Here is a 15,814-nt window from a genome sequence, read left to right on the forward strand (position 1 = left end):
GGCGCAGCTTCAACTTCCTCTAACACAAAACAAGAGGGAACTTTTGCCCAGTCTAAGCCGGTCTGGAGACCTAACCAGGCTTGGAACAAGGGGAAACAGGCCAAAAAGCCTGCTGCTGCCTATAAGACAGCATGAAGGAGCAGCCCCCGATCCGGAAACGGATCTAGTAGGGGGCAGACTCTCTCTCTTCGCCCAGGCTTGGGCAAGAGATGTCCAGGATCCCTGGGCATTGGAAATTGTGTCCGAGGGTTATCTTCTGGAATTCAAAGCCTCTCCCCCAAAAGGGAGATTTCATCTCTCACATTTATCTGCAAACCAGATAAAGAGAGAGGCATTCTTACATTGTGTTCAAGACCTCCTAGTTATGGGAGTGATCCACCCAGTTCCGCAGGAGGAACAGGGGCAGGGATTCTATTCAAATCTGTTTGTAGTTCCCAAGAAAGAGGGAACATTCAGACCAATCTTAGATCTCAAGATCTTAAACAAATTTCTCAAAGTCCCATCCTTCAAGATGGAGACTATTCGAACCATCCTTCCTATGATCCAGGAGGGTCAATATATGACTACCGTAGACTTAAAGGATGCTTATCTTCACATCCCGATACACAAAGATCATCATCGTTTTCTCAGGTTTGCCTTTCTAGACAGGCACTACCAGTTTGTGGCTCTTCCCTTCGTGTTTGCCACGGCACCAAGAATCTTTACAAAGGTTCTAGGGTCCCTCCTAGCGGTCCTAAGGCTGCGGGGTATAGCAGTAGTCCCTTACTTAGACGACATTCTGATACAGGCGTCGACTTTTCAAATCACCAGGTCCCATACGGACATTGTTCTGGCATTTCTGAGGTCCCATGGGTGGAAGGTGAACGAAGAAAAGAGTTCTCTATCACCTCTAACAAAAGTTTCATTCCTAGGGACTCTGATAGATTTGGTAGAAATGAAGATTTACCTAAAAAAGGCCAGATTGTCAAAACTTCTAGACTCTTGCCGTGTTCTTTATTCCACTTCTCGTCCTTCAGTGGCTCAGTGCATGGAAGTAATCAGTTTAATGGTAGCGGCAATGGACATAGTACCATTTGCCCGCCTACATCTAAGACCGCTGCAACTGTGCATGCTCAGTCAGTGGAATGGGGATTACACAGATTTGTCCCCTCTACTAAATCTGGATCAAGAAACCAGGGATTCTCTTCTCTGGTGGCTATGTCAGGTCCATCTGTCCAAGGGGATGAGCTTCCACAGGCCAGATTGGACTATAGTAACAACAGATGCCAGACTTCTGGGCTGGGGTGCAGTCTGGAACTCCATGAAGGCTCAGGGCTCGCGGAATCAGGAGGAGGCACTCCTTCCGATAAACATTCTGGAACTAAGAGCGATATTCAATGCTCTTCAGGCTTGGCCTCAGCTAGCTGCGGTCAGGTTCATCGGATTTCAGTCGGACAACATCACGACTGTAGCCTATATCAACCATCAGGGGGTAACAAGGAGCCCCCTGGCAATGTTGGAGGTTTCAAAGATAATTCTTTGGGCAGAGGTTCACTCTTGCCATCTCTCAGCTATCCATATCCCAGGAGTAGAGAACTGGGAGGCGAATTTTCTAAGTCGGCAGACTTTTCATCCGGGGGAGTGGGAGCTCCATCCGGAGGTATTTGCCCAGCTGATTCAACTTTGGGGCAAACCAGAACTGGATCTCATGGCGTCTTGTCAGAACGCCAAACTTCTTTGTTACGGGTCCAGATCAAGGGATCCCCAGGCAGCGCTGATAGATGCTCTAGCAGCGCCCTGGTCCTTCAGCCTGGCTTATGTGTTTCCACAATTTCCTCTGATCCCTCGTACGATTGCCAAGATTGCAGGACTTGGTATGCAGATCTGGTAGACATAAAAGTTTGGGTTTATATTTAAAGATACTACACTCGGACTACCCTTAAACTTAACCCTGTGTTTGTGATTAGACCTCCTGACTAACCAAAAGAAAGTTCATGGAAAGAATGTGTTTAGGGTTAGCGCTAAATTAAAGCTTAAAAAGGTGTAGAGATAAATATTCTGTAAGATTTATATTATTCTTCTATAATGATATTCATATCAACAATGTGTTTCATAAAAATTTTTTAATAAAAATTAAAAATACAAATAAAGATGGATGCCGGCATCAATTCTAAATAAAAAATATATACAATGTATACAAGAATGAAGCGTTATGTTTTAAAACAATGTAGCAAGATAAAAAAAAAGGAATTTGAACAGATTTTGAGTAGTATACTTTAAAGAAAAATAGCGATTATTACCGTGCATATAGGTGTTTGATATTTACATTGATATTACCTTATATGCAGAGGTTTGTGTGTATTCGCTATTTCAATGGACCGGGACTCTCAATGTTCAGTCCTGTATTGACTATGTTTTTTTTTAAACAGTCTGTTTCTCGATAGTTCTCTCAAAAGAAAGGCAAGTCAAAGTTCCAACTATGTTTTTCTTTGCCGTATGATGTCCGTGTCCTGACACTCTTCTCAATATCAACTCCGTAGTTTGTGATGGCTTTGTATGCGTATCATATACGCCGTATTGGATGTCTGTATGACAGTGAAATCTCTGTTTTGTTGTGGGGAGTTTTCTCCCTGTGGTCAATTTCCTCCAAGTGGTTCCGGAGTAAAGTTGAAGAGAAGTAACTTGTTTGTTGAGTCTCCGCTGTCTTATTTCACAGCGGTTAAGTTTTAAGAAGAATAGTGATCAGATCATGGGTCAACTTTACTCCGGAACCACTTGGAGGAAATTGACCACAGGGAGAAAACTCCCCACAACAAAACAGAGATTTCACTGTCATACAGACATCCAATACGGCGTATATGATACGCATACAAAGCCATCACAAACTACGGAGTTGATATTGAGAAGAGTGTCAGGACACGGACATCATACGGCAAAGAAAAACATAGTTGGAACTTTGACTTGCCTTTCTTTTGAGAGAACTATCGAGAAACAGACTGTTTCAAAAAAAACATAGTCAATACAGGACTGAACATTGAGAGTCCCGGTCCATTGAAATAGCGAATACACACAAACCTCTGCATATAAGGTAATATCAATGTAAATATCAAACACCTATATGCACGGTAATAATCGCTATTTTTCTTTAAAGTATACTACTCAAAATCTGTTCAAATTCCTTTTTTTTTATCTTGCTACATTGTTTTAAAACATAACGCTTCATTCTTGTATACATTGTATATATTTTTTATTTAGAATTGATGCCGGCATCCATCTTTATTTGTATTTTTAATTTTTATTAAAAATTTTTTATGAAACACATTGTTGATATGAATATCATTATAGAAGAATAATATAAATCTTACAGAATATTTATCTCTACACCTTTTTAAGCTTTAATTTAGCGCTAACCCTAAACACATTCTTTCCAAGATCTGGTAGACATGTCATGCTTTCCACCATGGACTCTGCCGCTGAGACAGGACCTTCTACTTCAAGGTCCCTTCAAACATCCAAATCTAATGTCTCCCGCGTCTGACTGCTTGGAGATTGAGCGCTTGATTTTATCAAAGCGTGGTTTTTCTGAGTCGGTCATTGATACCTTAATTCAGGCTCGAAAGCCTGTCACCAGGAAAATCTATCATAAGATATGGTGTAAATATCTTCATTGGTGTGAATCCAAGGGTTACTCATGGAGTAAAGTCAGGATTCCCAGGATATTATCTTTTCTCCAAGAAGGATTGGAGAAGGGATTGTCAGCTAGTTCCTTAAAGGGACAGATTTCTGCTCTGTCTATTCTTTTGCACAAGCGTCTGGCAGATGTTCCAGACGTTCAGGCGTTTTGTCAGGCTTTAGTTAGAATCAAGCCTGTGTTTAAACCTGTTGCTCCGCGATGGAGTTTAAATTTAGTTCTTAAAGTTCTTCAAGGGGTTCCGTTTGAACCTCTGCATTCCATAGATATCAAGCTTTTATCTTGGAAAGTTCTGTTTTTGGTAGCTATCTCTTCGGCTCGAAGAGTTTCAGAGTTATCTGCCTTGCAGTGTGATTCCCCTTATCTGATCTTCCATGCAGATAAGGTAGTTTTGCGTACCAAACCTGGGTTTCTTCCTAAGGTGGTATCTAATAAGAATATCAATCAGGAGATTGTTGTTCTGTCACTGTGTCCTAATCCTTCTTCAAAGAAGGAACATCTATTACACAATCTTGACGTGGTTCGTGCTTTTAAGTTTTTATTTACAAGCTACTAAAGATTTTCGTCAAACATCTGCATTGTTTGTTGTCTACTCTGGACAGAGGAAAGGCCAAAAGGCTTCAGCAACTTCTCTTTCTTTTTGGTTAAGAAGTATAATCCGCTTAGTTTATGAGACTGCTGGCCAGCAGCCTCCTGAAGGAATTACAGCTCATTCCACTAGAGCGGTGGCTTCCACATGGGCTTTTAAAAATGAGGCTTCTGTTGAACAGATTTGTAAGGCGGCGACTTGGTCTTCGCTTCATACTTTTTCTAAATTCTACAAATTTGATACTTTTGCTTCTTTGGAGGCTATTTTTGGGAGAAAGGTCTTACAGGCAGTGGTGCCTTCCGTTTTAGCACCTGCCTTGTCCCTCCCTTCATCCGTGTCCTATAGCTTTGGTATTGGTATCCCACAAGTAATGGATGAATCCGTGGACTGGATACACCTTACAAGAGAAAACAAAATTAATGCTTACCTGATAAATTTATTTCTCTTGAGGTGTATCCAGTCCACGGCCCGCCCTGTCATTTTGAGGCAGGTGTTTTTTATTTTTTAACTACAGTCACCACTGCACCCTATAGTTTCTCCTTTCTCTTGCTTGTCTTCGGTCGAATGACTGGGAGGTGGCAGTTAGGGGAGGAGCTATATAGACAGCTCTGCTGTGGGTGATCCTCTTGCAGCTTCCTGTTGGGAAGGAGAATATCCCACAAGTAATGGATGAATCCGTGGACTGGATATACCACAAGAGAAATAAATTTATCAGGTAAGCATAAATTTTGTTTTTTGTTAGCCTACTTTATATAATAATTCCTAATAATTCAGCAGTTAGCATATTTAAAGATAAACCCCAAAATTGTTGTTTTCATTCATACCAAATGGCATTACAGAATTTAATCTGAAAATCCATCTGGCTTCCTTTTTTAATAATGCCTGTTCAGTATCCCCCCTCTAATCCCAGGTTTCAGAGTCTCCAGGCCCCAGCATTTAAAGGCTTGAGTTTTCCCATTGTGGTTTTGTAAGAAATGTCTGGCCACACTTTATATTTTCTTACCTTTCTCAATATCTTTTTTAGCTAGCCTTGTGTTACTTAAATGCTCTGTCATTCTTTTACCAAGGCATCTAGTAGTCATTCCTACATAGATTAAATTACAATCACAGGAAACACAATAAATCACATTGGTACTCTTTCAATTTTGGTACGGTTTTCAATGGTCCACTTCTTTTGAAACCTATCAAATATGGTTTTCTTGTTTTCTTTTTAATCATATGTGTACACACCTTACAGCTGCCATATGCAATAGACCCTTTGTATAATGGAGTTTTATTAGCATATCTGTTAAAGTGGCTTGTTGTGAGGCAGTCACTAAGATTATTGGCCCTTCTGTATGTGAATAATGGTTTCTCAGGAATAACTGTTTGTAATAATTCATCAGCTTGTAAAACATGCCAATATTTCTGGATTATATTGGAAATAGAATGACTTTGACTTCTGTATGTGGAAATAAACCTTAAAGGATTAGTTTTTTGGATACTTTTAGGCATTAAAAGTTCAGATCTGTTTCTCCTGAGGGCCTTGTTATAGGCTTTAGCTAAAGCTTTTTTTGAATATCCTCTCTGAAGCAGTCTATCTCTGAGGTCTTGTGCTGCTTTATTGAAGGATTCTATTGTAGAACAATTTCTACGAATCCTCAAATATTCACCTATTGGTAAACTGCGGATGGTATTTGGATGATGATAACTATTAACTCTTAGTATGTTGTTTGTTGATGTGGGCTTTCTATATGTATCAGCTTCCAAGTGATTGTCAACCTTTCTGATAGTTAAGTCCAAATATTCCACCTTATGCTTGTCCATTACCATGGTAAGAAATAACCCTAAGGGATTTGTATTCAGGTTGGAAATAAATTCCTGTAAGAGTTTGTTCGTACCCTCCCATACAAAAAAGATGTCATCTATATACCTGAACCAGTGGGAGATGTGTTGGATAAACCATTTCAGTGTGTTATGAAACACTATGGTTTCTTCCCACCAGCCCAGGTATATGTTAGCATACGTTGGGGCACAGGATGTCCCCATCGCTGTTCCGCACGTTTGTAAGTAAAATCTCTCATCAAAGACAAAATAGTTGTGTCTTAATATGAATTCCAATAATTCAATTAAGAAGTTTTTGGTTTCATTCGACATGGAATCATTTTTTAACAAAAAGTGTGACACTGCCTTACATCCCCATATGGTATCTATGCTGGTGTAAAGTGATTCTACATCACAAGTGACCAAGATCGAATTGGGGGTCATAGAGATTTTATCCATTTTATTTAGTACGTGCATAGTGTCTCGAGTATGAGATGGTAAGGATTCAACAACATAACGGAGTCTGGCGTCAACATACTTGCTGGCCTTCTCTGTTAGACATCCTATTCCCGAGACAATTGGTCTTCCCGGAGGACATGACAAATTTTAGTGTATCTTGGGTAATAGATATAGAGTTGCTATTTTAGGTTGTTTAGTCTCCAGAAATTTAAACTCTGTATTGTCAATTATGCCTTCAGAGAGTGCTGAGCTGATAAATGTATTATATTGCTTAAGAAAGCTTTCAGTTGGGTTACTGAAGAGGGTTTTATAGTTCTTATTATTGTTAAGTTGTCTTTTAGCTTCTTCTATATACATATGGGTAGGCCACAGAACAATGTTGCCACCTTTATCACTTTGTTTAATCTGAGTATCTGACAACTGTGTTAGTTCTTTAAGAGCATGTTTTTCTTCTATTGTTAAATTATTAACATGAAACTCTTTATGTTCTGATAAACTTAGAATATCTTTATATACCAAATCCAAAAAAGATATTGTATTGTGGGAGATACTACTGGGTGGTACAAAGTGTGATTTTGATTTAAGCACATTTCTCCAATTGATGCCCCCCTGTATAACTTCAGTATTGTCCACATTGGAATCCTCTAATAAAGAAATCAAATCATTAATAGCAGCCATATCTGCTTTGTCTAAAGATTCAGTTTCTGTGTTCCTAGCAAAGTATTTCTTTAGCAATATTTTGCGTGTAAACAGATGAACGTCTTTAATAATTTCGAACTTCTCAATAGTGGGTGTTGGTACAAATTTTAGACCTTTTTTGAGAACTGAAATTTGCATGTGAGTCAGTGTTTTGTCTGTAAGATTGATTATATTTAGTTCTGATTGTTTGATTTGGTTTTCTTGTTCTGGGGTTTCGAATGGAATTTTACTTGCTTCCTTGTTCTTGGCCCTTTTTCCCTTTCCTCAGCGGGTTCTCCTCCTAAAGGGACACTTTCTGTATCTATTATTATTATATCATTATATGATTCATGTAGCAATTTATTGTACCCATATTAAGATATGCACCCCGAATACGGCGATCTTACTATAATATCTACAAAATTAAATAGTTGACATGGTTCAGTTAGGATTCTTACCAGAACCATTTTGATCTTGTGGACTAAGTAAGAGCCTCTGTCTGAATTGTGTAGAGGTCTTATACCAAGTACCATATCACCAACATACTGGTTATCTTATATGGTGAGAACAGTATTAATCTGTGATATGATTACAATTCATAACAGTTTAATTCGGTGAGTGCATGTCTTGTAATAAATTGTTTGTATATTTTTTCCATAATCTGCTCTCCTTACTACCTACAACCACACCTTCCACAAGCGCAATATGTAAGCAACCTCTATGTCAGATTTAATTTCCTAATATGATGTTAACAATTTAACATATTATATGCATTAACAATGGCGCAAAGATTACAGGCTAATTTGACGATATGTATTTTGATCATTCTTTACTTGAGTGAAATTCGACCATACATAATATAAGTTGATTTAATCTTTTAGTATAGATTCGCTTTGACAGCAGTGTCAAAGGATTAAAATTCATGCAAAAATCTGTCACTCTTAGTAGTAATCGCACCACTTTAACATAACAAATGTATTCACTATGAATGCAAGTGAGGGGCTCGTCTCGTACCACGAGTCTGATTGGACACCCCGTTTTTCTATTCTGCCCAATCTAGACATACATCACACTGCTCTACACGAAGACAATAATAACCTCTCACTATTGACCAAAATAGAGGTGTGCCGGAATCAGCGCAGAGGATTGGTGTTACACTTTTGAGATAGGTTTAAAAGGAGGCTGCAGCAGACACTCGGCTTGTCATTCTGAACTAAATTCACATTGAGAAAGGCCGTACAATGTCCGAAACGCGTTTGTGTGGCTTAATAATTCTTTTATTAACTTATATCACCTTAGCTGCTGCTTTCACAACAAATACCTAGTGTTACCCCTGGCACCTGAAGCAGAGGAATCCTGCTATCGGTCAGGAATACAGGGGGGTGGCACTTATTGTATTTGTGCAGCTGCTTTGTTGTTTGTTTTTACTTAGTTCTATTAGTGGATATGAATTAGGTGATTTATATCACTCTTTCTTGACTTTATATTTTAATTGTAGAAATAAAGTTTATTATTTTAAATACCTAAATATCTTTGCATACTCTTTAGCTGTGTAGATACAGCATTACACAATTTATAGGAGCAAAAGTGCTAATTAATGCCCTCTCAATCCTTCTCTATCCCCTACCCTGTTCTACTCAAAAAATATGCACTCACAGGAATTTAAGACATCAAAAAGTCAACGGTTTATTTGACTTTTTGATGTCTTAAATTCCTGTGAGTGCATATTTTTTGGCATTTGTATCCTACATCTTTGCACCCAGGTAGCTGACCCAGGAGGGTGGATTCACTTTTTGGAGTATCTATATACCTTTGATCGTCTGGGGTTGCTGTTTTCCTTGTTCAGAGAGGAATTGCCTGGTATTTCGGCGCTGGACTTACCGTAATATGCGGAATCAGACTGATATACTACAGGAAAGTTCTTCTCTGTGAAAAGCATTACTGGGCTAAAAGAAGCTGCACCCAGGTGGTAAATCGCCATAGAACAGGCTAATAATGGTATTGAGCCAGTTGTTCGTTCCTGTAAGTGTGCTGCTCTCTGTGTGTGCGTGTATATATATATATATATATATATATATATAGTCCTGGCCAAAAGTTTTGAGAATGACACAAATATTAATTTTCACAAAGTCTGCTGCTTCAGTGTTTTTAGATCTTTTTGTCAGATGTTACTATGGTATACTGAAGTATAATTACAAGCATTTCATAAGTGTTAAAGGCTTTTATTGACAATTGCATTAAGTTGATGCAAAGAGTCAATATTTGCAATTTGACCCTTCTTTTTCAAGACCTCTGCAATTCACCCTGGCATGCTGTCAATAACCTTCTGGGCCACATCCTGACTGGTGGTAGCCCATTTTTGCATAATCAATGCTTGGAGTTTGTCAGAATTTGTGGGTGTTTTTTTGTTCACCCTCCTCTTGAGGATTGACCACAAGTTCTCAATGGGATTAAGGTCTGAAGAGTTTCCTGGCCATGGACCCACAATTTTCATGTTTTGTTCCCCAAGCCACTTAGTTATCACTTTTCCCTTATGGCAAGGTGCTATATCATGCTGGAAAAGCCATTGTTCTTCAACAAACTGTTCTTGGATGGTTGGGAGACGTTGCTCTTGGAGGATATTTTTGTACCATTCTTTATTCATGGCTTTGTTCTTATGCAAAATTGTGTGTGAACCCATTCCCTTGACTGAGAAGCAACCCCACACATGAATGGTCTCAGGATGCTTTACTGTTGGCATGACACAGGACTGATGGTAGCGCTCATCTTTTCGTCTCTGGACAAGGTTTTTTCCGGATGCCCCAAACAATGGGAAAGGGAATTCATCAGAGAAAATGACTTTACCCCAGTCCTCAGCAGTCCAATCTCTGTAGCTTTTGCCGATCAGTCTGTCCCTGATGTTTTTCCTGGAGAGAACTGGCTTCTTTGCTACCCTTCTTGACACCAGGCCATCCTCTAAAAGTCTTCACCTCACTGTGCGTGCAGATGCACTCACACCTGCCTACTGCAATTCCTCAGCAAGCACTGCACTGGTGGTGCCCCAATCCCACAGCTGAATCAACTTTAGGAGATGGTCCTGGCGCTTGCCGGACTTTCTTGGGCGCCCTGAAGCCTTCTTCAAGCAACACCCTCCTTTTAAAGTTTCCAGTATGTTATTCTAACTCAATCAGCATGGTTTCCAGCCTTGTCCTCATCAACATTGACACCTGTGTTAACGAGAGAATCACTGACAAGATGTCAGCTGGTCTTTTTATGGCAGGGCTCAAATGCAGTGAAAATGTTTTATGGGGGATTAAGTTCATTTTCATGGCAAAGAAGGGCTTTGCAATTAATTGCAATTGATCTGATCACTCTTCATAACATTCTGGAGTATAGGCAAATTGCCATCATAAAAACGGATGCAGCAGACTGTGAAAATTAATATTTGTGTCATTCTCAAAACTTTTGGCCAGGACTTTATATATAGTATTTTAGTAAAATATATATCTATACCTACAGTATATATAATGCCAAAAAAATTGCACTCAAGGGAATTTAAGACATCAAAAAGTTAGCGGTTTATTTGACTTTTTGATGTCTTAAATTCCTGTGAGTGCATATTTTTTGGCATTTGTATTCTACATCTTTGCACCCAGGTAGCTGACCCAGGAGGGTGGGTTCACTTTTTGGAGTATCTGTATACCTTTGAATATATATAATCAAGTATATATATATATATAAATATATATAGGAAAATCTATTTATAAATACTTTGAAAATACATAGTTAAAACCATTCTTAAATATGAATATTTCATAAATATGTTTTGTTCATGTTTTCAGCTACTTAAAGGGACAGTATGCACTCATTTTCATATAACTGCATGTAATAGACACTACTATAAAGAATAAGATGCACAGATACCGATATAAAAATCCAGTATAAAATGGTTTAAAAACTTACTTAGAAGCTTTCAGTTTAGCTCTGTTGAAAAGGCAGTTGGAAAGCCCACTGCAAGTGGGAAATAAGACACTCCCCCCCCTCCCCCTTCTTTTGCATATGAAAAGACCCTTTACACAAACAGGAGCAAGCTGGAGAAGGTAGCTGATGGTATTCAAATTAAATTTTGGGGCTTGGTTAGGAGTCTGAAAATCAGAGCAATGTTATTTAAAAATAAGCAAAACTATACATTTTATAAAAAAACAAACTTTATGGGCTTTATAAATAGATCATCTGCAAAACATTTATGCAAAGAAAAAATGAGCCCTTATAACTCTTTTGTGCAATATTTTTTTTAATAATTTTTATTAGATAGTGTTTTTTTATGAGTGTAACTGTACTTTGTAATGTATTTTTTATGTGTTTTGTGACACTTTTTTGTTTTGTGAAACAGTTACCCAGAACTCTTAAGTTCTACTAACCTGACTCGCGTTAATTTCAATTGCGGTCAACTTTCAACTTGGAATACGTGCAAAAAAATTGATGTGTGCAAACACCTGCAATAAACCCCTTATCACTTGCGCGTAACTGTTAGTGCTCCACTCGTAATCTGGCTCTATATAGGTTACCAAATGATGACATTACATCTGACAGCATAACTATTAATAATAATATTACTTATTATTTAATACTTAATAATAATAATTACATAAAATAACTCATTTCTGGTTTGGTGTGCCACCCAGACCCTAGGGCAGCCAAAAGACACCCTTACTTCATTTCTCAACCATGAAGCCCATACACTTGAAACATAGTGTATATATCCCTACACTCTTTTGTTTGGAAAATGATCCTTGGCCCATTTCTAAAAACATTTTTCTTAACTCTTTACAGATTCATAGGCTTTTATATTCTTTCCCCCACAAACATTGGCCTCCTGCTACCAACTACTCACTGGAAATTCATAATGTTTGAGTTAAATAAAACTGACTAAGAACCATTGTAATCACTCTGAGTTGTACTCACAATTGGTGTACAATACCACCACAATGCTTAGACAGGTGCATGTAAATGCAAGTGCGCCTGCCTTCTTACCAGGTAATCAAACTTAAAAAAGGCATACAATACTTTATTAATTCATCCAGGTACAAATACAAGAGCACATCGACATTTCGGGCTACATGCCCTTAATCATGCTTAATCAATACATGTGCAAAAAAATCTCATTAACCTCTTGATTGATAATATCACCAATTCTTTCTAATTTATTTACTCTTTTTTCTCAACACTGGTTCATTGTGATAGCAAGGGTGATTTGAACACTAATAAAATAAAACTAGATCATAAGTTTGCACTGAAATCTGTAGGATTGTATAAAAAGTAATTTAGTTCCATCTTTTAATAACAGTAGTGTTGGCACCTACATTAAGTTAGTTACTATGGATATGGATAAATTAAGAGCAAAAACAATAAATACAAAGATTGTGGAAATGTCACTATAATCTCACTAAGACAGAACATGAAGCTTTTTAAATCAAAAGGAGATAGTGGTATGTCTGTAGTACATTCAGTGCAAACTACTCATGGGGTTAGGTTAGGAATCTCATCAGCAAAAATCATATGAAAGGGAACACTATGGTTAGTCAACTTTCTCCTCATGGGCTGAAATGTATTTTCTACTCATAGTATTGTTACAATCCCTGCAAAAATTCTAAAGTAGATGACAGAATACTCCCGAGTCACATGATTCAAGTCAGCCTTGGCACGAACAGTAGTAATCTCCTGCTCTTGTGATGTTAACCCCTTAATGACCACAATGTACCCTGTATGTCACTGGTCGTTAAGGGTTTTTTCAGGACATAATAGCACAAATCTAGCAAGAACACGCTATTAATGCACTCCCTCCAGCAGGCTTTGTGGAATAGAGCAGTCTCAACGCTGGTGGCAAGACCGCACTATAAAACAATCAAGTCCCAAAAAAAGGCCAGTGACATACAGGGTACGTCGCTGGTCCTTAAGGGGTTAAGAGGAGTTCTTAGCCCAGTTTCATTTATTTCAGAAAAACATTTTGAACTTTTCTTTGGAATGCAAGAAACCAATTAATTTCTACATTTCAACTTTACTTCTCTGCATCTTCCATGTGGCAACTCTCTTGTGTGCATTTTACCCTTTTTTCAACTATTTTCAACTGTAGCATTTACTTCCCATGATCCTTTACTTATTTTGCTTCAAGTTTTGTCATGACTAATTTGTTATTCATTTATCTATTACCTCTCTTTTATGTATTTGCTGAGCTTTTAGTATTTAATATTATCCTTGTGCCTTTTAGGTGCTTGCTTGTAATGTCACTCCTGGGTCCATGTTTTCATTTTTCTTTATCACATCTTTTTTTTTACAGATTCCTTGGAACTGCAGACTCCACTATGACCATTGTTGACTTGTCTTTGCTCACTGGTTTCACTCCTGACATGAATGATCTAGATATGGTTGGTAATATTTCCGTGATGAACAGGGAGGGTGCTTAGGGGACATATTTGCAGAAGGTGGGACAAGGGGCAGTATTTGATTGGTTAAGTGTGTAACTCAGGATATACAAATTAAGCTATAGCACAGAAGGAAGCATACTGGGAACTGAATTATATGGATGAGTTTGAGACATTTAAACTTATGTTTGCAATACGTATACATTTAAGTTAAATATATTCCCTATATTTTATATTAGTAATACACTATTTACTATGATTTCTACCTGCCATATTACAACAAGGAACTGTCTAGATTGAATTACTGTATCATCACTTTTGTGCATATGGGATAGGATATTAAAATATAATTTCTAAATTTTGTCCCTAGTTGACCAATCGGGTGGACAAATATATTTCCAAGTACGAGATGGACACACAGCGTTCAGAACGAGGTTCTCTTATACTTTACCTTGATAAGGTGAGGTAACCAGTCTGGAGGAATAACATGTATTCTGGGAAATTTGTGTTTATTTCATCCATACACTTTTCACTATATTTATAATGTGTTTGTGTGGCTATGTATAAAAAATACATTTATATACATTTGTGAATAGTTCAAAATTGAATGCAGCATTTGTCTTTTATATGGTGAAGGAGGAATTTATAAATGCAAATGCTTTCATATATTTATAAGCTCTGAATCTTTTTTACGTCTACTGTTTTTTTTCTCTAATAAACTGCTCTGTATCTGTTCATTGAAACTCTTCTCTTTAACCATATTCCAGGTATCCAGCACCGAAATTGACTGCCTGAAATTTAAAATCCACCAGAATTTTGAAGTTGGAATCCTTCAGCCAGCATCGGTCACTATATATGAATATTATTCTTTGGGTAGGTTTCCAGATTTAAATTCGTTTTTATATATGAAAAGTACAAATTAGCAATTAAGCACTGAATTGGACAAGATTTACCACTTAAAATCCCTAGTGAGTATATTTATATCTTGAGGCCAATTTGGGATAGCTGTAACTGAGTTTGGTCACAGTGTAGTACAACTTATATAACCAGGTCAGTCAATTTGCAGCTATTTACATCAAACTCTAGAAAACGTGTAGCAAATTTTCATTTGTGTTTTACAGCAAAATAAATCATGTATATTACAATATTGTTTTATTTTCATTAATTTAAGGGACATTGTACTGGTGGGCACAACTACAATAACATAGTTACAACTCACCATGCTATTACTTTTACTTCTCTAACTCCAGCTCTCTTTAAAGCCCTTCTTTTATTTTAACCCATTATAGCAGTCAGTAATTATTATACTGGGCACCGCCCCCTTGGAACAAAAGTATTGTTGCATCATGTGACAGGAGCAGGGTGCTTTCACAGATCAGTGATGTTGCAGGCTTTCTGACATCTGTATATAGCACTTTGGATTAGCTTGCAAAATAAAATGCAGAAGTGTCAATTTTTTTGCAGTTTTTTTTTTACACAGTTTAAAAGTGACATAAATATAAAAAAAGCACTCAGGAATACTACAGTATATAGAAATGCAAAAATGCATAGCTCCTGGTTTGTATAGTGCAGCTAAACGGAAGTGCACAATACAGCTTGTCAAGATAGCAACAATATCGCTAATCTGTGTATGTGCACCGCTTCTGTCACAGGATACAAGAAAACAGAGCAGCAACATAACAAATAAAATATGCGGCTCCAGCATGGGAAAGTGCAATAGCTTTAAAACTTAGCTTTTATTAAGATTAGTTAAAAATAACATGTTGTTTACAAGGCATGACAGCAAACACAGCACAAGTTAAAAAAATCATACGCGTTTCATGCCAAAAGGTACTTTGTCACAACAATATCGCTAATCTGTGTATGTGCACCGCTTCTGTCACAGGATACAAGAAAACTTAAATTCCATGAAGGCAAAGTGCAGAACTTCCCTAACCCATTATCTTTAGCTTCTCATACATAGATCTTAAAGGGACGTTCAAGTCAAAATTAAGCTTTCATTATTCAGATAGAACATGCAATTTTAAACAACTTTCCAAATTTACTTCCATTAACAAAATGTGCACAGTCTTTTTATATTTACACTTTTTCAGTCACCAGCTCCTACTGAGCATGTATAAGAATTCGCACAATATATATTTATATGCATTTGTGATTGGCTGATAGCTGTCACATGATACAGGAGGAGTGGATATAGACATAATTCTGAAATTT

The 15,814-nt window shown here is 37.5% G+C and overlaps 1 protein-coding gene across 1 annotated transcript in view; it reads left to right on the forward strand.

Moving 5' to 3' along the window:
• Window positions 1-15,814, forward strand: part of LOC128663759 (complement C3) — a 285,067-nt gene that overhangs the window by 254,361 nt on the left and 14,892 nt on the right. The window contains exons 34-36 of the mRNA XM_053718244.1: window positions 13,516-13,603; window positions 13,971-14,060; window positions 14,368-14,473. Of these exons, the coding sequence (XP_053574219.1) occupies window positions 13,516-13,603; window positions 13,971-14,060; window positions 14,368-14,473 (284 nt within the window). The remainder of the gene's footprint in view (window positions 1-13,515; window positions 13,604-13,970; window positions 14,061-14,367; window positions 14,474-15,814) is intronic.

The sequence above is a fragment of the Bombina bombina genome, chromosome 6, assembly GCF_027579735.1.
Source record: "Bombina bombina isolate aBomBom1 chromosome 6, aBomBom1.pri, whole genome shotgun sequence".
Lineage (NCBI taxonomy): Eukaryota > Metazoa > Chordata > Amphibia > Anura > Bombinatoridae > Bombina > Bombina bombina.